At 40.2% G+C, this 26,392-nt stretch overlaps 1 protein-coding gene across 5 annotated transcripts in view; it reads right to left on the bottom strand.

Annotated features, from left to right (window-relative positions):
• JMJD1C (jumonji domain containing 1C) overlaps positions 1 to 26,392 on the bottom strand; it is a 115,458-nt gene that overhangs the window by 82,067 nt on the left and 6,999 nt on the right. For 3 of the 5 annotated variants that reach the window (XM_087932093.1, XM_026714579.2, XM_087932094.1), the window contains exon 2: positions 1,459 to 1,623. Coding sequence is in view for 1 of the 5 variants with exons in the window: in XM_026714576.2 (XP_026570361.2) it covers positions 1,459 to 1,623; positions 19,375 to 19,527 (318 nt within the window). In the remaining 4 variants the exon portion in view is untranslated. Of the gene's footprint in view, positions 1 to 1,458; positions 1,624 to 19,374; positions 19,781 to 26,392 lie in introns of those variants that run through there. The other 2 variants (XR_015743388.1, XM_026714576.2) reach the window with 1 other exon arrangement.

The raw sequence follows: 26,392 nt of genomic DNA, 5'->3' as shown, positions 1-26,392 counted from the left end.
AAATAACATTTAACACAATATAGTACTTAAGCAAAATGGTTCCATTGAGATCGGCATACGTGGGACTGTTTGGTGTAGATTGTAGGGGTGATACTGAAATATAATTGTATTATATTTACCTATATATTAAATTATTGTATTTTGTTCCAATTTCATTTTAAATGGTATATTATTCCAACTTCATTTTAAATTGTGTTTTATCCAATTCCATTTTAAATTGCTTTTATCAGATTTTAGTAATAATTTGTGTCTGGAACTCTGCACTTTGATATGGCCCAAGGGCTAATCAATGAGGTAAAGCGAAAGTAATTATGTAGCTGTCAATCATGTTCTAAATAAGCATTTTTATTGGTAATGATTATTTTTACTGGTAATGAATTCAAACTCTTAATTCTCACACCCACAACTAATAAAGAGAGAAAATGGATGTTCTGAGCACTGAAGAAATAGGAAGGGCAGATGGACTATGTAAATATCCCCAAGGAATAAATGAAAAGGTAACTTTACTCAGAACAGATAATATCCTTTGAAGATATGCTTAACATCATCAAACAATATCTGCTTAATCCAAGCCCTTGAGAAGGACCCAATAAATGGACAGAAATGCCAAATCTAGTCTAAATATCTCGACTGTGCAAACAATCATAACAATCCCCTCCAAAGGAACAGTAATGGTGAAGGGGCCTGCATGCTCTAGCGATGCTAAGGGCTATTCTGAACAGCTAGAACCGTATCAAGACAGGTCTTAAAATTGGAAGATAGGGAAGCAAACATTTCAGAGAAGCTTTTATCGCTAGCTGCATTGTGAGTCTTTCAGCGATCGGCTAAACTAATGCACAATGGATTGCCACCGGATGACTCTTCCAGGAATTAATATATTACAGATTAAAACAACTAGGAGAAAGAAATTGCAACCCAAGTCTCTTTGTCTGTTCAGTTCATGCATGGTAAGCTGCATACAAACATTCTCATGAGAATAAGAAATGAGAACAATGTTTAATTGGAAGCCAATAATTTTGTACAGCGACCTTAAGATGAATAAGAGAAGATCAGACAGCACCATAAATCTCTGCAGGAAATAAAAAAACATGGCTAGGACACACTTATACTTGACCCTTATTTAGGACAGAAACAAGGACATCTGAGCTAAGTGGCAGGAATAATATCAATAGCAAAAAGTTGTAGAATACTTTCAATATGAAATGTATGGTCAAAATAGAGGCAAGCCATAGTACATCCCAAACAGAGCAATATCAAGATCCAATCTGATTTTAGAATTGAAATAAAGGAAATAATCTTTCTAAGTATTGAAGTAAGAATACTAAGTTATATGCCCTCATAGCCAGAGGGTTTTTTTTTAAACAAACAGATTGATTTATAAATTGCAACTACAGAATGACACTGCTCTATTTTCTGAAGTTTCTCAATGGAAGTAAAAACATAAAATAGACATCTTACCAGTGCAGGCCACTGAATATGCTTGATTTTTGATCCCTGAGACTGGCTAGGATCCTTCCTCTTTGCCCAGATCAGTTGGTATTCCACAAGGAATGCTGCAAAATCTTCATAAACTTTAACCCATTCTCGTTTTTCCCATTCAAGATCATCAAATTCCACATATACCTAGGAACACAAATCAAACAATTATTATTGCATAGTTATACGGCGAAAAGGCTAGCAGAACATGTTGATATTTAGAACTTTCCTTAATTATTTCATTCTTAGTTTTTAAGCTCTGATTTAAAAAACAAAACAAAAGCCTAATGCAATAAAGAACGCAAATAATAGATATCAAAAAGCTGACAAATGTATTCCTTCTTTTTCATAGACGGAGTTAGAAGAGGTGGCCTAACAGAAAGAAAAGAAATTGCAAGAAAATGAACTTTTAAATCATTTTCTATTCATAAAGAAATAAGAATGCATGTTCAACTACAAATAACCACAATTAAAATTCTGCACCCAACAATGACAACACATTATGATAACGGTTCCTGTCATGCCCCTGTTGGAATCTGTTTCCTAGGGGGGGTCAAGCAGCTGACAGGGAGTGGGAGTGTGGCTGTGGAAGAAACTGGGGAAGGGCACAGTCTGACTGGGCATTCACCCAGGGTCACCCCCTCTTCATCTTAGGGCACACAGGGAGGAACAGAGATGGGAGCAACCTGAGTTACGGGGAGAAAAGGGTCCTGATTCCCTTCATTAGCTGCAGCTGGGAAAACACGATTTAAGAAGGGCATTTGCGCACAGCACCTTGCTGGAAGCAAAGCATGAATTTATCTTGGTCAAGTCTTATCTGGGTTCTGGCATCCTCCCAACTGTGTATGTTTTGTTATCTTTTGAAGTCTGCAATTCCTTATCCTGTCCTGTCTCGTTAATTGCTGCAGCGTGGTTTGTGTTGGGTTTTTATTTATAATTTTTATGTATTTTGGGTTCGGACTTAATTTCTTCCCTTTAAAAACTGTTCTTGGGAGTTTTTTTTCCAGCCGATGATAACTGGACATTGGGAGCCAAGTTGGAGGTATTATAGGGACTTTACCTACTTTTGTGACTTTGTTGCTTTTGTGCCACACCCCGGGTCATCACAGTTCCCTTTTTAAAAGACTCTTATTCTGAATATGACCCTAAGTTTAGTAACATATTTCTGATATATTTCTGTATATATTTTTATAATAAAGAAGAGTAGAATAGTTGGAAATGAAAAAACGATAATATATAAAATTCCTCCAGTTACTATTTAATTCCTACAGGGATAAACTAATGACCTGCATTATTATATAAGCTTTACTGCATGTTAGGGGATACCCACAGGAAAAACTGAAATGCAACGTTCTAAAACTGCTACTGTATACTCAAAATGTCCTTAAAAGTACATTTGGTTTTAATCTTTAATCTGTGTAAGAAAGGAAGAGAAGCATTATTACGAATGAGAATGTCAGAAGAAATAAAAAAATAACATTTTTCAATTTTATTCTCCTTGCCTGGCAAATAAGCATTAAAAAGCAGAGAGTGACTGCTGCACTTACAATATTTGGCTGCCACCAAAGTAAGCTTCTATGTGGTTCATTTGGTAGCGAGCAAGGAAAACTGTTTATTGATTTTGAGTTAATTAAACTGTGTTTGATTACAGAATAAATGTGTCCAGAAAAAATAAACTTATTTTAAGACTGAGAAAACAGTTGCTCCAAGGTGGGGGCAATGTCTAGCCTACTGATCATAGAGAACACTGGCAGCTTCTCAAACATCTGTTAAAGATCAGGTTTCACTAGCGTGGAAGCAATCAATGGAGCTATGTAACTCTTAGCACTATAAGCAGGTCCAAATAAATATTCAGTTCTAATAAGTGAAGTGAAAACAGTTGATGAACTCTTTAAAATACTTCTAAATATTATTTTTCCTTAAATAAGTGTAATTGTTAAAGAAACACACCTACACCTATATACAATTCTGCAATTTGGTATGGTTTTAGTTTGGATTTTAGTTCAAAGATTTGACTGTATTTATAGATAAAATGGAACCAATATTATCAGTGAAAAACAATAGGTTAACTTACAAAAATATTTTGATCCTTTGTTTGACTCATATGCCATGTTATAAAAATTACTTCTGTTTCTGCTGTAGACTTTATGATGTCACATCATGCAGTACTTAACACTTAAACATTGATTTTGAGGATACTGTTTTAAAAACGTTGTTAAACCACTACAGGTAGTCCTCGACCACAATTGAACCCAAAATTTCTGTTGCTAAGTGAGACAGTTGTTAAATAAATTTTGCTCTATTTTATACCTTTCTTGCTACAGTTGTTAAATGAATTACTAGTTTTGTTAGTAATACGGTTTTTAAGTGAATCTGATTTTTCCCATTGACTTTGCTTGTCAGAAGATCGCAATGATCACATGACCTCCGCAATCATCAAAAAATGAGTCAATTGCCAAGTGTCTGAATTTTGATCATGAGGATGTTGCAAAGGTCGCAAGTGTGAAAAATGGTCATAAGTTACTTTTTTCAATGCCATTGTACCTTTGGTCACTAAATGAACTGTTATATGTCAAGGACCACCTGTATATAATTTCCCATAACGTAGGAAAGAGGAAGAGAGCTTCTGATCATCAGTGATCACTTCTGTGGTCACATCACATCTTTGGGTTGACTGCAAGAAAAATAAAGACGACCAAGGCCACTCTCTTTAATCTGCCTTTCCTATATTTGTAACTACAATCTGTTCGTTTGTGCAAACTGTCATTCAGTAGACATAGGATAAAGTGATTAGCTGCACTGAATCAGCAAAAAAAAAGAGAGCAAACAGTTCAGGAGGAGGTTGCACTTTGTTCATCAGAGAAACGTGGAAAGGGATTGCTAGGACTGCAGAAAGATGATAATATACTTGTCCTCAAGTCTCTTAAAGGACGTCATGGAGAAGGCAGGGCAGAAATTCACAGAGGGGTTCTAGAAGACTGGCAAGGCAGGAGGTTTCAGAAAATCCAGCATCATCATGAAAGATCTCCTAATGTAAGACCCCTTCATAGGATCACATTGACTCGGAAAGTGCTAGATTTGCCTTTGCCAGAAAATGTTTAAAGAGACACCACAGGGATTGATTCCTGCACCGGACCTGGAATGGACCAGGCTAGATGATTCTCCAAATCCTTTCTGTCCTTTATCATTTATGATTTTGTGTCCATTCTGTGCACACATCCTGTTGTGACCTTCTATATTTTCACCAGTACAGTATCATGATTATCAAATTTATATGGCACTTAATGTAAATCACGGTGGCTTGCAATGAAATAGAACACGCAATGCTATTACAATATCAGATTAAGAATACAGGAAATAGGTACAAATAAAAGGGGACAATAGGACAGGGATGGGAGGTACGATTGTGCACTTATGCACACCCCTTACAGACCTCTTAGGAATGGGCTGAGTGGATAGTTTGAGGTTAAAGGAGTGGGGGTTAGAGGATGTAACAACAGAGTCAGGTAGTGCATTCCCGGCATTGACCGCTGTTGCTGAAGTCGTCCTTTCTGCAATCAAGTTTGAAGCGGTTTACATTGAATTTGTATCTGTTGTGTGCTCTTGTATTGTTGTGGTTGAAGCTGAAGTAGTCATTGACTGGTAGGACCTTGTAGCAGGTAATTTTGTGTGCTACGCTTAAGTCTAACTGTAGGCGCCATAGTTCAAGGTTGTCCAAGCCCAATTCTGTTGCGAGCAGAGGAGTGTAGTACTCTTCTAGTGAAATACTTCTGGACTAGCTCAATTGTATTAATGTCTGATATACAGTGCAGATTCCAGACTGAAGAGCTGTATTCGAGTATTGGTCTAGCAAAAGTTTTGTATGCTTTAGTTAGCAATTCGTTATTTCCGGAGGAGAAGCTTCCTAAGCTTAGATTTACAGCTCTTAATGCCTTTTTGGCAATGCTGTTACAGTGAGCTCTGGCGCTTAGGTCATTTGATATGAGAACTCCGAGGTCCTTGACAGAGTGAGGATCATCAACGAGGTCATATCCGCCTAGTTTGTATTTGGTGTACTGATTTTTTTTACCGATGTGTAGGACAGAGCATTTGTTTTTCGAGATTTGGAGTTGTTGTCATGGCATGTAAGTTTAATAAATAGGGGCTTCTATATTAAGATAAATATTTCATTTGCATATCATGAAGAATGTGCATAGGAGAAAGGTTAATTATGTGGCTACTGCACTCTGGATGAATTCTATCTTCAAACTGTTTCTTTGCAGGCAGTGCTATTCCATCAAAAATAACAAGGAACAAGTACCAAACCTTCCCAAGGTTTCAGTTTCAATTTGTTTTTTCCTATTCACACCCTCAAAACCTCCTGTCAGGTCTTCAAGGCAGATGAGAGTAGGTATCCAATTTGTGTAGGCCAGTACTACTTTTATTGTAAAGCTATAGTAGCAGAATCGTGCAAGTCTGAGTTATTTCATCTTCTCTCCTCCTTGACTTTATTTTCATTAGGACTAAGGAGAGTTTTGACTGAGAGTTTATTCAGGTTACATTCCTGCCCTGGATTCATCCTTTTTTCCAGGTAGTCCTCAACTTTTGACTGGTTGTTTAAAGTCTGTTCAGCATTATGATGGCCTTGGAAAAGATGTTTTATGGTGCATAAAGCACTTTCAGCCTTTGTTAATTGTCATGCCACCCTTCCAGACTGCATTTTAGGTGCTGCAAGATCCCACAATCACATCACCATGATTCTACATAGTCACTTAAGAAGAGAGTCATGCAGTGAGAATGAGCATCCAAAACAGTGATTCTTAAACTGTTTGACCCAAGAATTACTTTTCCTGTCTTGAGTAATATTATTACACAATATACACGCGTGCGCACACACACACACACACAAACTTCATTTTACACAAACATCTCGGCAGCAGCAATCCCAAACTTGATTCTTGATTCATAAACAAGCAGTTACAAATTGCTCCATTATACCCAATATATGCCCAAATTAACTTCTCGGAGGGTAATTACCCCCAGTTTCAGAATTAAGAATCACTGTTCCAAAAGGTTGCTTCCTTTCAAAACAACAACTGAGGATAGGATTATGCATTGTCTTTCATCTCAGAGCCTGGTAGTTCCAGCTCCCTTTCTTTCATTTTCCTGATCCTACAATTACAGCTTGAACCAATACTATCTTCTGTGATCTAACTGCTGGCTCCAAAACAAAAGATTACTGAAGACCATTTACATTAGCTTAGCATTCATTTTTGCTTTATTAAGCCACTTTATATACAAAATATTCCTATAAATAGGTTCAAGAACCAAATGTGCCCTAAAATAACAAATGCCTTATCAGTCAGCTTCCAGTCTTTCCAGTTTTCACTTTGAAAAAGTATTGTGTTAGCAAAAAAATTAATACAGTACTTCCAAAGTGTGATTTGTGGTCAAAGACCAATCCTTGTAAAACATGCAAATAATGTGCAAATATTTGTTTGTTTTCCTGCTTACTTGAGCTGCAAACTCAGCATGTTTGAGAAAGACAGAAGCTCTTCTCTGAATCCTCCACTCAAGAGTGGTGGAGGCAGGGTTAGACCCATCCACTTTGTGTGTGTGTAAAACGACAAAAGATAGGTTGAAAATAATAACCAGTCCCAAAATATAGTGCCCTGGTAAACTGAGCAAGGAACAACCCACCTCTTCTCTGTGCGGACACTGCTCCCTTCCCCTTTAGCTCTGTTTGACTTATTTTAACTGAAGATTTAAATTTAAGATTTTTATGTATTATTTTAATATTTTATTCTGTATTCTATTCAATGTCTGTATGCCACCTAGAGTCACATTTGGCAGCATACAAGTTCAATCATTTTTTTTTTTTAAAAAAAGGAAAAATAGCAAAGACTCTATAGAGATCGAACATTCAATTTCTCACTTTTTCAAGGTTGGGCTTTGTGCTTTTGGACACTTTTTTCCAGAACTTCTGTGAGCCCAATATCATAGCAGTATCAAACGAAGAAGTCAAACCATGGGTCCTCTTGTATTTTAAAGTGTATGCTTGCAATAAATTGATTGTATTTTCATACAACTATTGAATGTCTTAAATCACTGACTGTATAGTGTCTGAAAAAAGATGGAACACTTAACTCCATTTGAAACACAGAATCCAATATATCAACTGTAATTATCTTTTCTCTTATGCATATCCATGATATACAATCCTTCATGATATGCAAATGAAATATTTATCTGTGCAGCATATTTATTTTAATATGGAAGACTTTATTTATTAAACTTATATGCCACCCATGTTACCTGAAGGTGATTCTAGGCAGCTTATAGTCATTATAATATAATGCACTAAATGTTAAGACAATAAATAATCACATTACGTAGGATTAAAATTGGCAAAGTTGGGTAAGGGAGCAAGATGAATATGGCAGGAGGCGAAGCCTTATCTCAGTCTATTAACCACCTCCAGCATCACACACCCCAGGCTAGCTGGCAGAATCAGGTCTTCAGATCCTTCCAGAAGGCCAAAAGAGTGAGGTGTGAATCCAACCTTGGGGGACACATTCCAAAGCACAGGAGCCAGAAGAGAAAGGTCTTGTCTTGGTTCCTGCCAGCCAGAATTCCTTGACCAATGGGATCTGCAGCAGGCATAGATGGGGCAGGCCAATCCTATTGGGGTGAGATGGCTTCTCCAATAGCCTGGGCCTATGTCATAAAGGCCTTTAAAGGTAATAATCAACAGCTAAAATTTGATCTGGAAACAAGCTGGTAACCAGTGTAGGTCACATAATAGTGGGCAACCCCAGAGGCTTCAAGAACTGTCTTCAAGAATTTGTATGCCGCCATCTTGCTGAAGGTGACTCTGTGCAGCTGTGTTCTGAGCCAGCTACACCTTGGAAAAACTCTTCAAGGGTAGCCCTGTATAGTTCATTGCAATAGTTCAAAAGTGAAATGACCAGGGTTTGGGTGACTGGGCAGAAAGACCAGATCCAAGAAAGGGCACAACTGGCACACAACACGAAATTGCCTAAAAGCTTACTAAGACTGCCAGTTGCTGTTTGAGCAGGAATTGTGAGACCAGGTGAACACACCAGGTCTGTCTGGGATGATGCAACGCCATCCACAAATAAAGGTGTTAATTTCTCAAAACAAATAACACAGCATTTACATTTTGTTAAAAATAAGAATAGCTCCCTAATATATTAGGGAAGTAGTGGGAGTACAGGTAGAGATGTATGTAGAGATACAACTTAAAACATGTAAGTGAAATGACTTCAAAATTATCATTTTAAGCCTTTTATACATTTCTTGTCTTACTGTTGTCCAGATGTATTGGAGTACTATTCCTACACTTTCCACCTAGCATGTATATTTAACACATATGGAAAAAAACAGTTTAGAGAAGACTATGCTGTATAATTTAAACCAATTTAAATTCTATCCCTAAAACCAGGTTGGAGAATGCTAAGCTGCATACAGTAAAGCATACAATAAATGGAAGCAATGAAAAGTTGTTACAAAACACAATATCTGCCCCATCCACATCATTTGTCAGATTTCAAAAGAAAGGTGAAGCAATACTTGCTATTTCAGTGGAACCTCTGGTCACGACCGTAATCTGTTCCTGAATTTCATTTGCAACCCAATTTGGTCGTGACTGGAAGCAAGACTGACTGGGGGGGAATGGTAGGGGACTTGCCGTTAGGAAGTATACCCGGATATGGTGCTGCCTGCCTTGACTTTGGCGTTGGTGGGGCACTTGGGGAGACCTTTCGCCACCATTGCTTTCCCTTCTCCCTTGCTGCCGCGGCATTTAGAGCAACGCTGCGGCATCAAGGGAGAAGGGAAAGCAATGGTGGCGGAAGGTCTCCCGATATGAAGTGCCCCACCAACGCCAAAGTCAACATCCAAGCTGTCTCTGCCTGCCCACCCGAGGATGCAAGGGGGGGAAATTAAGGCACCACCGAAAAGATGGCCTAGCCATTTTTTCGGGGGGTCAAAAAAAATAAATAAGGCCCGGCCTTATTTTGTGAGAAACACGGTAGAAATTCATATACTTCTTATTGTGTATTGTGTATATAGTGTATATAAGCTATAAGAGTAGATTCCACAAACTTTTTAACTGAGTAAATGCTGGACTAATCACAATGCTGAAGTTTAATTCTGGTAATCACAGTATCTAGTAAAGATCAATTAATAATACAAGATTCATAGAAAGTATTAGCATTAAAAGTCATATCACAGTATGATCAACGAAATATGGCTGGTATTTTATATTCTTTACTTTTACAATAGAGAAGGAAACAATTAAAACAAGCTATCTAGCAAAGTATGATGAGAACTACAGTTTTTCCAACTTTGGCAACTAAGCTCAGTATCAGGCACTTGAAAACTCTACAGCAATTCTTTTACTTGTATTGGTGGGCTTCACAGGGGGAAGTGTTAACAGAATCCTACAAGTCTTAGCAGAATTATGCAAGTAAGAAGGGCTTAGCATCAATCCTCTTAAGACCAAAATTATGAATTTCTCAGCAAACATTAATAACCACATTGTTGCCTCAAATATGAATAACAATTTAGAAATAATAAAACAGAACAATCGGTGCATCTTAAAGAAGGAAAGTTCATCTTATGATTTTATCCCACTCATGACACGAACAATTTGCATAGAAGAAGCTCTGCATCCAGCTCTTGGATCAGACTCAGTTCTTTTTGCTGGTTAATGAAGTACTGGGAGACTGATTCAGTGAGCCATCAAAAAAAAAAAAAATCACATCTCTGTGATGCTTGTAATTATTTGCATTTGATAATTCTCGACTGAAAAATACAATTTGGGTGGGAAAATAAAATAAATATGTTTGATTAAAGTAGCAAATCAGCAGCATTGCATATTGAGACTGTCCACCACTATATCATTTCAAAAATTCATTTGTTACTCATAGGCTTAAACAATATGGGAATTACTTATCTAATATACTGGGTGGAGGGGAAGGGGGAGAGAAAGAGAGAGCAAGAGAGAGAAATAGAGAAAATGGGAATGAGAGGCTGTTACTTGTTGTTTATGTGATCAGTTTTCTTTTAAGGCCAAAACTGAACTTAGGAAGAAAAGATTAACTTCCATTGAACCTAGTATTAATGTCCAATTAGATACACGCAAGACTGTACTTTTTCGTTTTATTGACTGTATCATTACTGTATCATCAGGCTTGGCATGCTTTTGTTCGGATTACTGCCTTGCTTTTTTCCTCTAGCAAAGGTTACTCATAAAATAATCAGTAAGTTCCATATAAAACACCAAAAAGACAGCAACAATTTGTAAAGAAAGGATATTAAGCTAAAGCATTACTGACGATATTTATCAGAATTTCAGCAATGGTTTTAAATACTGCATGAGCCCTTCTGATTAATGGACAAATTCCCTAAAGAAATGCACGCTAAGCAAATGCAAGGTACCAGGAGCTGGGATGAAGGGCAAAAGGTGCATTCTGTAAAATCACCTAAACTTCTAGGTGAAAGGGGAAGATCAGTACTCATAGAAAATCCAACAGAAGGTTACCTCATAGTAGTCAATATTTCATCCAACAGCAGGCTGCACCAACCTGTAACAGAATGCTGACCTGCTAGAACAGGGGTGTCAAACTAGATTTTTTTCAAGGGCCAGATCAGCATTGTAATTTTCTGCGGGCTGGTAGGGGGATGGGACAGCGGGACAGATGCCTCCTGCAGTAACCTGCTGGCCAAAATGGGGCAGGTGGGGGTGGTCTGTGCGTGTCCCCCGTCTTATTTTCGCCCTCCATGACCTCCTGCAGCACCCCGACAGCCAAAAACAGGCCACATGGCCTGTTTGGGGCCCATTTTCCATCCATTTTTCACCTGTTTTGGGCCCGTTTTTTAGTGTGATTTGTAGCCATTTTCGATCCGTTGGAGGAAGCATCCCCCTCCATCCTGCCACGCAGGTCTCCACAGGTCTACTCACACTTTTGCAAAGATCTAGTGAGCTGTCTCCTCTCCGCTGTGGTTTCTTTACCTACTCCTGGCGCTCCAAAAGCGGAGCAGTGAGAACAGAGAGTGGATGAGCTCGGCTTTGCTGACCCACCGAGGCTGCCTGGTGCTTCTGGAGAGGTGGGAAGCCTTGGTGAGTTTCCCCTGAAGCCTTCTAGTCTCGGTGCGCAAAGTGTTTGCAAACCAATGGGATGCTTTGAGGCAGCGTGATTTCGCTGCCTCCAAGCATCCCATCGGCTTGCAAACACTTTGCGCACAGAGACTGGAACCTTCTGGAGCCTGGAAGCTTCTGCGTGACTTGCACAACTTCAGACACCCATTCTCTGCAAAACCGGCAGCTGTAACTTCAGTCACTAAGTGAACTGTCGTAACTTGAAGATTACCTGTAGCTAGTTACTTCCATACTGATTCCAATGAAAGGACACAGATGTAGTCATGCACCCTAGAAATTGATTCAAGGGAATATTTAACTTAAGTAAGCAAAATAACTATTTTCCCTAGTAAATCATATGACCCAGGATAACTGTATGCACAGTCATTTCCAGATCAGGTGCTACTTCTCCTCTCTTCTTAAGCTGCAAGACACATCTATAAAATAAGACAAGAAGAAGAAATGGAAATGGTAGCTTAAGAACTGTATTAGACTACCTTTCTATTCAACATGAACATGCTGGGCCTGCTGCAATAATGTATATTAAGACTTTGCAAGAAAGAAAACTCTTTGGAAAAGTAAGAATATTTGTGGACTTCCTCTGGGAAGTATGAAGACATGGGGAGTTGAAGTACAAATCCACAACAGAAACAACAGAAGAACACAAATTAATTGATTTAATTAAAAGAAAAAACCAATCGAGTATTACTCAGAAAAACTTCCTCAGAGCCTACCAGAATGATAAAGGGCAAAAAGAATTGATAATTTATTACCACTAAACAAGTTATAATGGTATGGTTGGAAAAAAGGTGTGGTATCATTCAGAGTATCTGATCTCCATTCAGAGAACTCCTCAGCTGCTCAAAGGAATGCATCAGAGATCCTGGCTACATATCTGCACAAAACTTCCACGCTCCACTAAAGACTACAATCTAGGGCAGACATGTTTTAAGCATCAGCCACAATTCTCATCCTCCCCGCTTTTACTTTTTAAACAATTTTGCCTGATAAAAGGTCTTAAAATTTCAAAAATGATAGTATTTTCTAAACCCTGGCATTGCATTTGCTTTTTAAGTGACTTGGAAAGTAGCTAATGTACTTACTTGTTCTACCGATCTTACATCACAAGGAAGTTTTTCTACTAATTTAAATAGTAAAACAGCCATTTTCTCTAGTTTTTTCCAGTCTATCTTTCCATTAATGACTATTCTAGGTCATCTTTGTTTTCAATTGTCCATGACTTTAAATTCCAGACAATAGTCAGATTCTACTGATCATGCAACAATATGCTAATAAACCAGCTACGGTTAATAGGTTTTATAATTTGTTTTATGTAAGAGACACACAGATGGTATTCCCATAATGGTACAATACCCTCCAAGCATTGAAGTAAAAGGCATGGGGGAAATACCATAAGTTTAAAACATTCTGCTGCCAGGCTGGTAAATTTATTGTTCTTATATTCTTTGTTATGAGATAGGTCAACTTCATAAGTTAAAATATAATCATTTGTCCTTGTATGTTGGGTGCATATTGTGTGTTTTTCTTCAGACAGGTTTTCAAATGGAAAGTGTGCACATTACAGATAATGTTGCTATGTTTTTGAACATTTAGCTTTGCTGCTGACCTTTGCAGAGCAAGGAAAGTCATGCTTTCTATGGACAGTATTAAAGTGAATCTGGTGCAGATGTTTCTTTGCTGTGCTCAATTCTGAGTTGTCCATACAGACAAGCCAGGCTGCAGGAAAAAAGCTGATTTAATTATTTCTTCCATTCTTTACAGTAGAAAATTTAAAAAACTTCAGGACAATTTTTTTTATAGATTGGAAAACAGGATTCATCATGGTTTACCAATATACTTGCTTTTATTTCTTATTGTAGAATATTTGAAATGTTCTTGGTCTTGGTTCTACTGGAGCACACAGACACACTCAAAATATTCTAACATAATGTTTCAAATGGGATTGTTTTATTCTTATTTTTCTTACTTTTATTCTTAAACTTGTGTATTTTATTTTTAAACTTGTGTACGACAACAAAGGATTATTTCTGAGACATATTACAACATATAAAATTGAACACTTCTCTGTTTAACTCCATATGCACATGAAGAAGATACCACCGGAAGCCACAGTATTTGTGAATTATCTGTACACAGCAAAAGGTACAGTATCTTCACATATGGTATTTGGACAAAACCTATTCCTTACTTGTCTAGGTTAAATTTCAAAGTGCAAGCAGCACTGGAAACTGGCTCAAATATGCTTATAAACAATGGAGAAATTACATAGTGGTATCTTTTGCCAAATGAAAATTAAAAGGCAATTCTTACTTACAGAGGGGTTTTATGATAATATGATCATTCATTTTAAATTATAGTGGTGCTTACAAGTTTTGAACCTTTTTGAATTTTCAATATTTCTGCACAAATATGACCTAAAACCTAATCTGTTCTTCACATATGTCCGAAACTAGATAAAGGGAACCCAATTAAGCAAGTGAGTCAAAAACATTATACTTGTTCATTTACTGAGAAAATGATCCAAAGCCACATTATTTGTGCGTATGGAAAAAGTATGTGAACATTTGCTTTCAGTAACTATGGTATATGCTTCCCTTGAACAGCAATAACTATAACTAAAAGTTTCCGATAACTGTTGGCCAATCCTGCATATTGGTTCCAAGGAATTTTAGACCATTAGCTTCAATCCAGGGTTGGAGTTGGGTTTTATTGTACGAATTGCCTGCTTCAGGTCTTTCCAGAACATTTCTATAGGATTAAGGTCAGGACTTTGGCCACTCTAGAATATTTTCTTTTTTGATCATATGACTTATGTCTTTTGGGTCACTGCCTTGTTGCATGGTCCACTTTCACTTGGATTTTACTTCAGGGACATGCGATACCATGATATTTTCCTGTAGAGTTTGCTGATACTATTCAGAATTCATAGTTTCATCAGTTATAGTAAGCCATCCTATCTAAAGGCAGTAAAGCAGACCCAAATCATGATATTGCGGCTATCATGTTTCAGACAGGAGATAAAATTCTTATGCTGGAATGCAATGTTTGCCTTCCATCAAAAACAAAGCTTTTTTATTCAAGCCAAAGAGTTCTATTTTGGTCTCACCCATTCACAGAGACTTCTTCCAATAGCTTTTTAGCTTATCCACATATGTTTCACAAATTGTACATAGGCAACAATGTTCTTTCTTTTTGGAGATTAACAGTTTTTTTCCTTGTGACCCTGACAACAACATACTATTATTGTTCAACGTTCTCTTACACATGAATACTGATATTCACCAACGCAAGAGACACCTGTGGTTCCCTGGAGTCCTTTGAAACCTCCTGGAATACTATATCTCTTGCTTTTGGTATGATTTTGGTTAGTTGGCCATTCCTGGGAGGATAGTTTTTTTAAGTGCCTCCTTTTATACATAATCTACCGAATAGTGGACTGCTGGAGTCCAAACTCTTTGGAAATAGTTTTGTAAACTTTTCTAACCAAATGAGGATCAACTGTATTTCAGAGGTCTTCAGAAATCTCCTTTGCTTGATCCATGATATACTCCCACCTATCTTGTAGGACATCCCCATATTCCCACTTGATTGACACCCTATTGATTGAAACACCTGGCTATAATTTCTCCTTCCAATGAACTGCTAAATTTAGAGATTCACATGCTTGTGCCACACACAAATATGTACCTTGGCTTTGTTTACGTTTTACTGTAACCAGTAGTTTTTGAAGATTTGCTCAGTATGAGTTGTCCTAATGTAGGGATTTGTTTCATGAGGATTTTATAGGGCCAGGAAGGCAACCTTTGCTTTCGGCCTTGTAATTACACACAGTATATATCCTAGAATAGAAGAATTGAGGCCTTTTAACTATGGTGCTGGAGAAGACTCCTGCGAGTCTCTTGGACTGCAAGGGGATCAAACCGGTCAGTCCTAGAGGAGATCAACCCTGGCTGCTTTTTAGAAGGCTAGATCCTGAAGATGAAACTCAAATAATTTGGCCACCTAATGAGAAGGAAGGACTCCCTGGAGAAGAGTCTAATACTGGGAACAGTTGAGGGCAAAAGAAGAAAGAGAGGGCAAAGAATGAGGTGGCTGGATGAGCCCCAGCCAAACTTACCTGCACTGTGCATGTGCGCATCTTCCAGCTGATTTTCGGCCCGTTTTGAGGCAATTTTCGTCCTTCCACAAGTTTGAGGAAAGCCTCTGCAGCCTCGGGAGGCTGAAAAAAGGGCCTTCCAGAAATACCGGAATGGACCTGTTTTTCGGCCTCCCGAGGCTGAAAACAGGCACTTTCAGTATTTCCGGAAAGCCCATTTTTCAGCCTCCCAAGGCTGCAGAGGCTTTCCTCAAGCCTCTAGGAGGGCGAAAACAGACTCAAACAGGCCAAAAATCAGCTGGAAGACGCATGCATGGACAGTGCAGGTAAGGGGGTGGAATGGGGGTGTTGTGCACGCATGCGCAGGGGAGGTGGGGCGTATTGCATTGTGGGTGTCGGCACACGCACGCGCTTTTGGCACACCACAACAAAAAGGTTCGCCAGCACTGAGACAGACAATCTAAGTTCTTCCGTCTGGATACTACTACACTTGTTCCATTGCCCCATTTTCCAAACTCCAGGAGTGAAAAGAAGAGGATAAAGATCAAAATTAGTCAGACAATTCTCTGAATTATTAGCACAGATGTAATATTCATTCTTGAGGGTTATACAGTTGCCTAAATTTAGTGGTTATACAGGCACACTATCCTTATATCACATTTCTGTGACTATAATGAAAGCTGAAGATGATTAAGAATTCCAAATTCTGGATCATGGAAAAGTATGTGCAATACAAAGAGAACATGCTTATTTTCCAGAAAGTGAATGCCAGCAGTAGAATGATCACTGCCAGCTGGTTTGGCTATCCGCCATATTACAGCACATTAGCATCCCACTGACAGCTACCAGACAACACAGGAAATGAAAATATATTTTAAAAATGAAAAGGAAATAGTAATATATACATCTTTCCCTGAATTTACAATATTCCACAGTATGTTTCTAATGGCCTCATGAATAGAACACAAAAAGTCCTACAAAGCAAACAAAAAGAATGATCCAGAAAAAAATTAAGGAAGTCAGGCACAGCTGGTTTTAATGCTTTTGATTTTTTGATACTGTAGCTTACATCCAACAGAGTGAACCTGACAAAAGCAGGCCATACTTTCATTGCTATAAAAATGGCATTTAAGTAAATGAAGCTACTTTCCCATTTTACTATTAATGCACCTAAAAAAGTTTTCTTGACAGATTTTGGAACTATTCATAGAAACAGCCTAAGAATGGAACTTGGAAAGATTAGTAAAGATGCTCCACCCTTGACAGCATTCAACTAGGATAGCAGGCAGCAAAAGAAGCACCTCCCCCCCACCCCCACCCCCACTTTTTACATTCCAGAAATAGGGACAGAGCTTTTTCACTAGCCCACACCAGTAATTATTAATCTGTACTCCAAAGTCTTTTTAATGCATTTTTCTTAAAAGTTAACTTTCAAAAAACCCATGATCTGGCAATCATATGTAAGGTTCTAGACACAATAAATTTACAGTGCATTTTCCAAGAAATATAGAGGAAATTTCATCAGTTATGAGAAAAGCACATTCTTCAACTTCCATGTTTAACTACCAAGTATACTATTACTATAAAAACATTGTTCCTTCATTAGGACACAACTACAGTAGTCTAAACTACTGTGTAAGTATATGCATACATTGTGAGTTTGCAATCAACAGAAGGTAGAGTACACACTCATATCTTCTTCACTACCCAACCAGTAGTACTTTGTATTTTATAATTTTTACATACTTCTTGGAAGATGAGCACTTCTGTCTCGGGATTATAAATGGGATAATGCTCAAATTACAAGATTTACAATCCTACCCCCACTTAACAAAAAGAACTTCTCCCAGTGGTCCTTATTGTTGAGTAGAAATACCTACTATAAATTCAATGTTAAGTACATAAATAAAGCCATCCCTTGTTCATTCCTATAACTATAGCTATATAAGCATTAGATTCATATAATTATTCTTTAACCATTTTCTCAATCATTCTGAAGGCCAGAATTCCCAGGATAGACACTTTCATCAATCAAATTTAAGTATCACCCTCTATTTCACAGGGACTTGAAGTTATATTACTGATGAAGCAATTAGCTTCAATAAATGTCCATTTGCATACATTATTGGGAAGCATGCTTTTTGAAATTTTATAGTTAAGACCTACTTCCCTGACCAAAAATTTCATTCCAATATTTCTGTATTTAACCCTAGATTACAGCCAAACACTATTCAAAAATATTAATATTCAACTACCCCTAACTCAGATTACTATCTATGGATTACCTAAATTTACACTAAAATGTAAATGGTTCCAAATCTAAGAACAGCGTTAAAAATTCTTATTGTAATAATACGAAGGCACATGTACCCTTTATTATTTAAAAACAGTATCATACTTCCAGCTATGAATCAAATATCCAAATCTATTAAGTTCATTTTATTTAGATATGCTAATATAAAAAATACGCAAAAAACATGAAATTGGCTTTTATATTAATAATCATCTGTATACAAAATATGCAAATTGTACAACTGAGGTACTAAGTGCTAGAAGTAACAAAATTCTTAAGGTTACTAAAAATGAAGGTGAAAACGTGGATATATTCAAATTTCATAAGCATATTACACACACAGAGAGAAAGAGAAGGTGAATTATTGCTTTTCCGCTCTCTCCCCCCCCCCCCAAATATATTCTGTCTTTTTCTCTCTCTCCATGCACATTCCTACACCCATTAGGAAAACACTAGCGACAGGACACAGTACTTAGAAAGAGCAATGACTTCTTCAATTGAGAATTACATTCACAACCCCCACAATTTTAAAGTGCTTGTGCCTGTGTTTTAAAAGAAGTATTAACAATGCACTCGGATTATCGGTTGACAGGGGCTGCTTTGCAAGGATTAAATGAACAGGAGTCAAATAAGAAAATGAATCAAAACACTTCTCCGCCACATACGATCTGCACGTACAACATTCATACAACATTCAGGAAGACAAGCGGCAGCAACGTGTCTCTCGAAACCTTCCCCCACCTCCCCTCCCCAAAATATATTCCGTACCCACTTTTAATTTTTATGCTCTTTGATCCACACCTCGACCCGGGTCGCACGCGTGCAGAGAGCGCTCCAGGATCAAAAAAAAACCGCATAAAACAGGGCAACCCCGCCAGCCGTTCTCTCCCACTCAGATTAAATCAGATTAGGGAGAGAAGCGAGAAAGGATTTTCTCCCCACCGCGACCCCCTTCTCCCCGTCCGGGGCCTCGAAAAGGGGAAATGAGAGCGGATGTGTCATGTTTAAGCTCCCTGGTCGCCCTCCTGTCCGCCCTCCTCCTCCCTCCAGGAGCACAGGGGGGGGGGGAGTGTCTTGCTACTACCACCTCCACGTCGTTCTCGCCTCCCGATTGCACGCGCGCCCCGGGCAGGCCCCGTAGGTTGGCCGGGGAGGGGGGCGCTTCTCCCCTTTCTTCTTCTCCTTCGGCCCTCGAGGAAGGGAACGGCCCGACTCCTTCTCGGAGGGGGACCCGGGCCGCTGTCTGGCCCGCAAGGGGGACGCGCAGCCCCGCTCCTCGCGGGGAGAGAGACCCCCCCCTTTCGGGACGGAGGGCAGCCCCCCCCCCGCCTCCCCCCGCCTTACCGACAACTCGGGGCTGTGCGAGTCCCGGTGGGAGACGGTGCGGATGACGCCGGCCCTCCAACGCCCGTTCTCCGGCGGCTCATCTCCCCCGGCGCCGACGCACAAGAACCGCTTCCCCACCAGCTCCGGCCGCGACTCCACTATGACCGCCATGACGGCTGCCGCCGCCGCCGCCAAGGCCGCCGCCTCCCGCCTAGCCAACCGCCCGGGCGCGTCGCTCCTTACGGGTCGCCCATGTCGGGAGCAACCCGCGGCAGGAAGCCCAAAGGCGGGAGGCGGGAAGGGCGACCGTGGCTGCGCGCGCGACCGAGCGCGCCGCCGACCCGCGTCTTCCCTGGCTCCGAGCCGCGCGTCCCAGGCAGCCGCTCAGCCGCCGCCGCCGCCGCCGCCGCGACCAGGCTGACACAAACACCCGGGAGGAGGGAGGGGACGGCGGAGGGGGAGCCGCGCTCTGAGAGCCGCGCTGCGGCCCCGACCACTCCGCCCACCTAAACCCACTGCCATGGAGACCGGCACGACGCGCCGCCGTCTCCCTCCGCCAGACAGACACACACACACACACACACGGCGCGGAGGGGACGGGGTTGGGGGAGGGCGCGGGGGCGCCCCCGGCTCCCTCCTGGCCCCCGCGGGGTGAGGGGCTGGAAGCGGCCTCTGCAGCTATACGGCGCCCCGGCTACTCCCCTCAGCGGCGGCGGCGGCTTCTCCCGTCCTTCCTGTTGAGGGGGGGGGGGGGGAGATCCCTGTCTTAGAGAAACTGCCCTTTCCAAAAATAAGGGGCGCTCTTCGTTCCCGGGAGGAGGAGGAGGGACGGCTCTGCCCTGGCCGCCTGAACAAGACCAGCGGGAATGCAGCGCTTCCCCCGGCCTCCCCCTTCCCATTCCTCGCGCGCCTTGAGCCCCTCCGGCGCCACTGGAAGCGAGCAGCTGGGAAACGGGGCGGGCGGGCGGGGGAAGAGAGATTGTTGCAGAAAAGGCCTCGAGCGACTATCTGCATTTCTTAGCCCGGAGTTGGGGGGGGAGAGGGGGAGACCCGCGGCCCACAGCTGTGGTCGCCTCGTGTCGACAATAGAGCAGCAGCAGGACTCAATGGGGAGAGGGGCGCAGGGGGGCATTTTATTGGGCTGATGGGCTCTTTCCCCGGTTCTGCGCCTCTTGCCTTAAGATCTCTCAGCATAACACACACAGACACAGACACACAAAACATTACAAGCGGTTCCTTCTGCTGATAACTAATAAGTGGGGCTTGTTATTATTACGGGGTCGACCTGGGTTGCTTTATTTTTCTTCCCTTGCTTTCCTCTCATCTCTGCAGGATGACTCACGGTGGCTGAGATCACTCTCTCCCCCCCCCACCCCCCCTCTTTCTCTTGCTGAATGAAACACCCACCCGGGGAAAATTCTACCTATCCAGAGTAATGTTTTCACACTGAAATGAGCCTTGCCATGGTTACTGCACCCTGGTGATGCTGCTGTGGCTGCTGCAGTTGGAAAGACCGCATCAGCCTGGGGAAAGCAAAGCAAACAAAATAATCAAGCTGGTTAACATGGTTGCTCTGGAAAAGAACCGAGGCAAAATACTTCAACCTGTCCTGACAGGTTGTGGTTTGGGTTCCAGATGATCTGGAGACCCAAGTCTTCCTTGGCTGAACTTCGCCAATGACTTTTGAGCATATTACCACAATAAAAATAAAGTATGATCTCTCCTATACTGAACACCTTTATAAATCCGGTTCGGTCAAAAAAAGAAGCATACGGCTCTTCCTAAGCGGACTCTGGGAGACTAATGTACAGAATGCTAGACTGAGCAGTTCCATGCAATCAAACATGTGCAATGTTGTCTCCTTTGTGTGTCAGCACAACGTTCTAGAAAACTACAATTCAGCACCAATATTGTACAAAAGGCGAGTGTAAAAGCTGGAGCTGGACTTGCCAAATGTCACCCAGAGATCCCTTTGGCAGCTAGGGATTAAAGAGGAAGCACGGAAGGTCCGGCTCTCTCCGGTTTGCTTTCGTATAATGAATAGGAGTCTAGGTATGCTGCACAACAGGTAAGAGGATAGGTCAGTCAAAAGGCAGGAGACAAAACAGGAAAACAAAGCCATAACTGCTAATCACAGGAATAGAAAACAGACTCTGAGCAATTTGGCTAAAGCTGTGAACCCATGGGTAAAGGACTTCTCAACCACATATTAGGGGAGTGTATGAAACACACTGTGGCTTGGATGTTCATCTAAGCTTCTATCTGGCATGAGATCTGACTGATTTGAAACCCAGAACACTTTGGATCATCCAGGTTTTGTTGATGACAAAATCTCTAGGACTTAAACCAGGTGAGTAGGGCAAGCCTTCTTTGCCCCTCCCTGCATCACCTGTATGCCAGTCCACCCTGTGTCATCCTTGTATTTTCCTTAATTGCTCTGCTTGAATTCATGAGCAGCGAACCTGACCAGAACACCTGTTCCTTTCGGATCTTCAGTACCTTCCTTCTCCTTCACTGCTGCACTAGAATTCAAATGTGGCGCATCTTTCTACCTAGATTTTCTATCCGTCTTTTTTAATAATCTCTTTATGTCTGCCACTCTGAGCACACTCCCAGGCATATGCCTAGACCAAACATGTATGCACCAGCAAGCACGATTATGTTTACCTCAAAAAGGCAAACAACATTTTGCACATCACTAATGCACAGGAACCCAGAGAGATCTTTTGACTTTTTCTTACAGGAAAAAAAAATCAAAACGCTTCAGTTATCCAAAGGAATCCCTCAAGATTTCAAGCAGGAATGCAATAAGCAGACAACTGAATCCCAGACAACAATCATGCTAGCAAATAAAATAAGCTACATTTTGCAAGGTCAGAATAGGTCAATTTCAGTATTAAGATGAATGTGAAAGTTCCATAATGCCGATGCAGTCATAAGATACACGGATAGTACATTAAGAGTAACATCCCTTCCCACCCAAAATGCAGAAAGAATATTAAAATGATAACCAAAAAGTCAAATTGCACTTCAACCATGGACTTCATTAGATGGTCTTGGGCAAATCAATAAATGTTTCTAGCATAGCACAGTACGGGAAAAAGATTATAATGACTTGCTTTAGATTAATATAAAGCTGAAAGAGCTCTTGCAGTTTGAAGATTGTGTTCGTAAAATATCCCTAGATTCTATTTCTGTTTGGGAGGGAAAACTATTAATCTGAATAACAAAAAACACCAACACTAGTGTCTTATTAAAATGATATACTGATACTGTATGTCTATTAACTGCTTTTAAAAGTATGATGTTGCATACTATAAAACATAGATTAATAAAAATTATTCAAGCCTCCTGCAAGCTTACATTCTAAATTTATGTGTGTAATTTAAGTATGCTATTAGAGGCTGCCTTTCCCTCAGTCATAACCTGTTGCATGTGGTTAATGTACATTTCATTGTCAGAGACTAATAGGCAATTCTATGCTTCTGTACATGTAAGCAAGTCCCACAGATTGAAATATACTCAAGGAACCTGGCATAGGAGTGAAACCTAAGTATCTGCAAAGTACCAAACTGTTCCTTGAGAAAAGAATTGACCCAACTACATTGAGGTTATCTAATATTAAATGATCTCCAATCTAATCATGTTCAACTCTATCTCACTCATAGGCTCTACCCCTCACCTTCCATGGATTTAGTTGTTATGACCAGGACCTTAAGGCAGCACAGCTAAGGCGCTCTAGACCAGGGGTGTCAAACTCGCGTCGTCACAGTGTCATCACGTGATATATCGGGACTTTTTCCCCCTTCTCTAAACCAGGCAGGAATAGCGGTGCGTGTGACCAGCCCATGGGCCGCGAATTTGACACCCCCACTCTAGACCAATATTTTCTATACTGTACAATAAGCCTATGGGATAAAGGAAAGTCATTGGCCCAGATGTCTTGAGCCTGACATTTCCTAGCCTAGCACCTTAACCACTACACTATGTTGGCTATAGAATTGGTACAAAATATCGGGAAGTACATACTGATTGATCTTGTAGATGATAGAAGAGAATGAAACTACATATCTCTGAAAAAGCAGCATAGTCCATTATAAACATTATCTTAAGTTCCAGTCTCCAGAGCACCACTTCACAAAATAGGAATACTCATGGAGAAGCCTACTTTCAAATGTGGTATTTCCTCCTCCAGTTTTTCCCAGGGTAGTAGGCAGAGGATCTTGCTGAAAGTCATGTTTCCACAGCTGAGGATAGAATCGATCTAGGTTTTCCTGTTCTAGTCCAACACCTGAACCCAGTTTGTCAGAATTGGCAATTTTAAGATGTGTGGACTTCAGCTCCCAAAATACTGCAAATCACCCTGCTGAAAGTTGAGGTACGCACATTTTTAAATTTCTGAAGTTGAGAAACACTGATTCAACCACTACTTCACACTTTTCTTGTGACTCACAATCATCCCTTTCTGAACCTTTGCCCAATTTGCTGTCAGCCAGCAGGTCTGCCACATATCTAAAAGTTACCAAGAACAAGAATAAATTAGGAGTCGTGAAAGTCTATGTGGCAGCTTGCTTAGCTTTAAAAAAGATCCTTCATCTCAGAATATTTGTTATGTTTGTGAGATGACTGTTTATTAGCCAATAATCAAGGTTTAAGAATAGCTTGTTTTCTTTATGCCAAATGGTTTTGTAATTCATCAACTACACTGGATTACAGTAATTGATCAAAATACCACGTGGTCAATACTGTTAATAGTTTTCGACAGCATGACTCTTAAAGGTTCAAAAATAGAAACGTAGCCATTAAATTACCAACATCTCAATCTCAGGACCTGGAAAGGATTGATACAATTATGCTGCCTTAAGGCAAATTCCTTTCTTCAATAATATATCAATTTTATATTCATCACCCATTCATATATCACACAATATCATGCCTTATTATTCCTTATCTATTTGCAAATAATTTGCAATTTTTATCCTCTGCAAGATTTCCAAGTTTCAAACGAGAACATCTATTTCAGCAAAAATATAGAATGGGCAAGAGATAATATTTATGTTGTATTATATAAAACTTTAAACATATTTTTAGTAGCTAAAACATTTCTTGGTGCAGTTGGTATGCTACATTCTGATACAAGAGAGGAGGAATGGCTTAAAAACCCCGCTTTTTACCTAGATTTTAATATATGAATATGTATTTAATATGTGATACAAGGGTTTTATGCTGCTGGTCTTTAATGTGTGTGTGTCTGTGTACATGCCTATGTCTATATATGTGTAGGAATATACATGTAAGAATACAATAATATAAAAACCATTTAGATTCTTAACGTGTAAACTGATTAGGAAATCCAGTTTGGTCTAGTAATTAAGATGTTAGATTAGAAGCGGAGAAAACCTAGGCACAAAGGTGGCTGGGTGGTGACCTTTGGTCCCTCTCTCTCAACGTTTTACTACATTGGACAGACATAGCCAATTATAGGTTATTTAAGACATTATATTTAAACCATAACTTAGCATGAGGTCCTCGGTTTGAAGCTCACAAAAGGTTGATTTTTGTATCAGTACAACAATCTGTACTGATGCCAAAGCTGGTGGACACCCTGTGGCAAGGGATAATTCTTTCGGTTGAGATCTAGCCTCAAGCCATATGAACTCACCCTCTAATATTCTCTTAGCCCAGCCTGCCTTGCAGGATTGTGGGGGGACGGGGGTATATATGTTGTATATATGCATGTTGTCCTGAGCTCCTAAAATGAAAAGCAACATATATAAAACCCCCCGCATATAACATATTTCAAATGGTTCCAGGATTTTACCTTCACTTACACAATTATATATCAATATATACAATTATACTTATATATAGTTTTGGTGTTTTATAAAACATTGTTTATAGTTTAATGTTTTATAATTTACTAACATATCCAATCAGTTTATTCCACAAACCATGACAACATGGGCTACTATGTTGTATAAGCTCAGCTAATGGCATTCCCAAGGCCATTTGCATACTTCCCATGTATTTAACTGTCTAGTTTTGTCACTGAAAATCAAAATAGTTATTAGGGTGGATCAGGGTGCTTAAGCACAAGTTCAGCAGCAAAAAGTCACGTCAGTTTCTCGAAAATCGCTTGACATTCCACTGATCGTTTCAATGGTTGACTCCGTTTGGGTTTGCTGCTCCAGCACCGGTTTTTCCCCACAACCTCTCATAACCCAGTAAGAGTCTTTTCATTTAACATAACGAGGGGAGGGAGAGAGAATACACACACACACACACACACACACACCCCACTATGGAATTCAGAGGGGGTAAAGACTACTAGGGGACTATTTAAGCCATTTCCTTTTCTTTTGTCACCAAATCTGATTAATCCACAAATGACCTTGGAACTTTTACTTCACCCCTTGGGGCTAGCTCTAATGATGACATCTGGCAGCCTCCTGCTGATGGGGGACGAGATGGAGGAAAAACAGAGAACCTAACACTTCTGTCTTTAATACTGGAGGAGGCCCTAAGAAAGCAGGCACCACAACGGGCTGTTGAAGAAGGCGGAAATGTTCCTGCTTTCTACAGGCCTCCTTCACTGGGGATAATCTTTTTTGGGGGGGGGGGGGGGAGGACTCCAATAATACCAAATGGAAGTAATATACTAGTGTAGCCATAAAGCTCAGCTGCCATGGCTACAGTCCTGAAACTGAGCCATGCTGAACTCTCCCTTTCCTTTCCAGATCATGTTTCCCTTAGAAAGAAGCAACTTGGGAAGAAGCTTTTCCATTGCAATAGGAAAGGACTTAACTCTCTCACTGCCTTCCTATGTACAAAAACCACTGAAAAAGACACTGAAGGGAGAGGTTAGCAGTTAAACCACAGAAGTAGCATCTCAGCGAACAGAAAGAATGCTCGTTGCTTTGCTTTTTCTTTTTTTTTAAAAAAAAAATTCTGAACAGCTTAATGATTTGTGCTCAGGAAAAATAATGTGCAGACAACAGGACCTGCACTCAAATGTACAGGTGGACCATCCTAGGTT

This window comes from Pseudonaja textilis, chromosome 4 (genome assembly GCF_049901715.1).
Source record: "Pseudonaja textilis isolate UNSWEBS1 chromosome 4, rPseTex1.2, whole genome shotgun sequence".
Taxonomy (NCBI): domain Eukaryota; kingdom Metazoa; phylum Chordata; class Lepidosauria; order Squamata; family Elapidae; genus Pseudonaja; species Pseudonaja textilis.
This window is presented reverse-complemented; position numbering and strand designations above follow the sequence as displayed.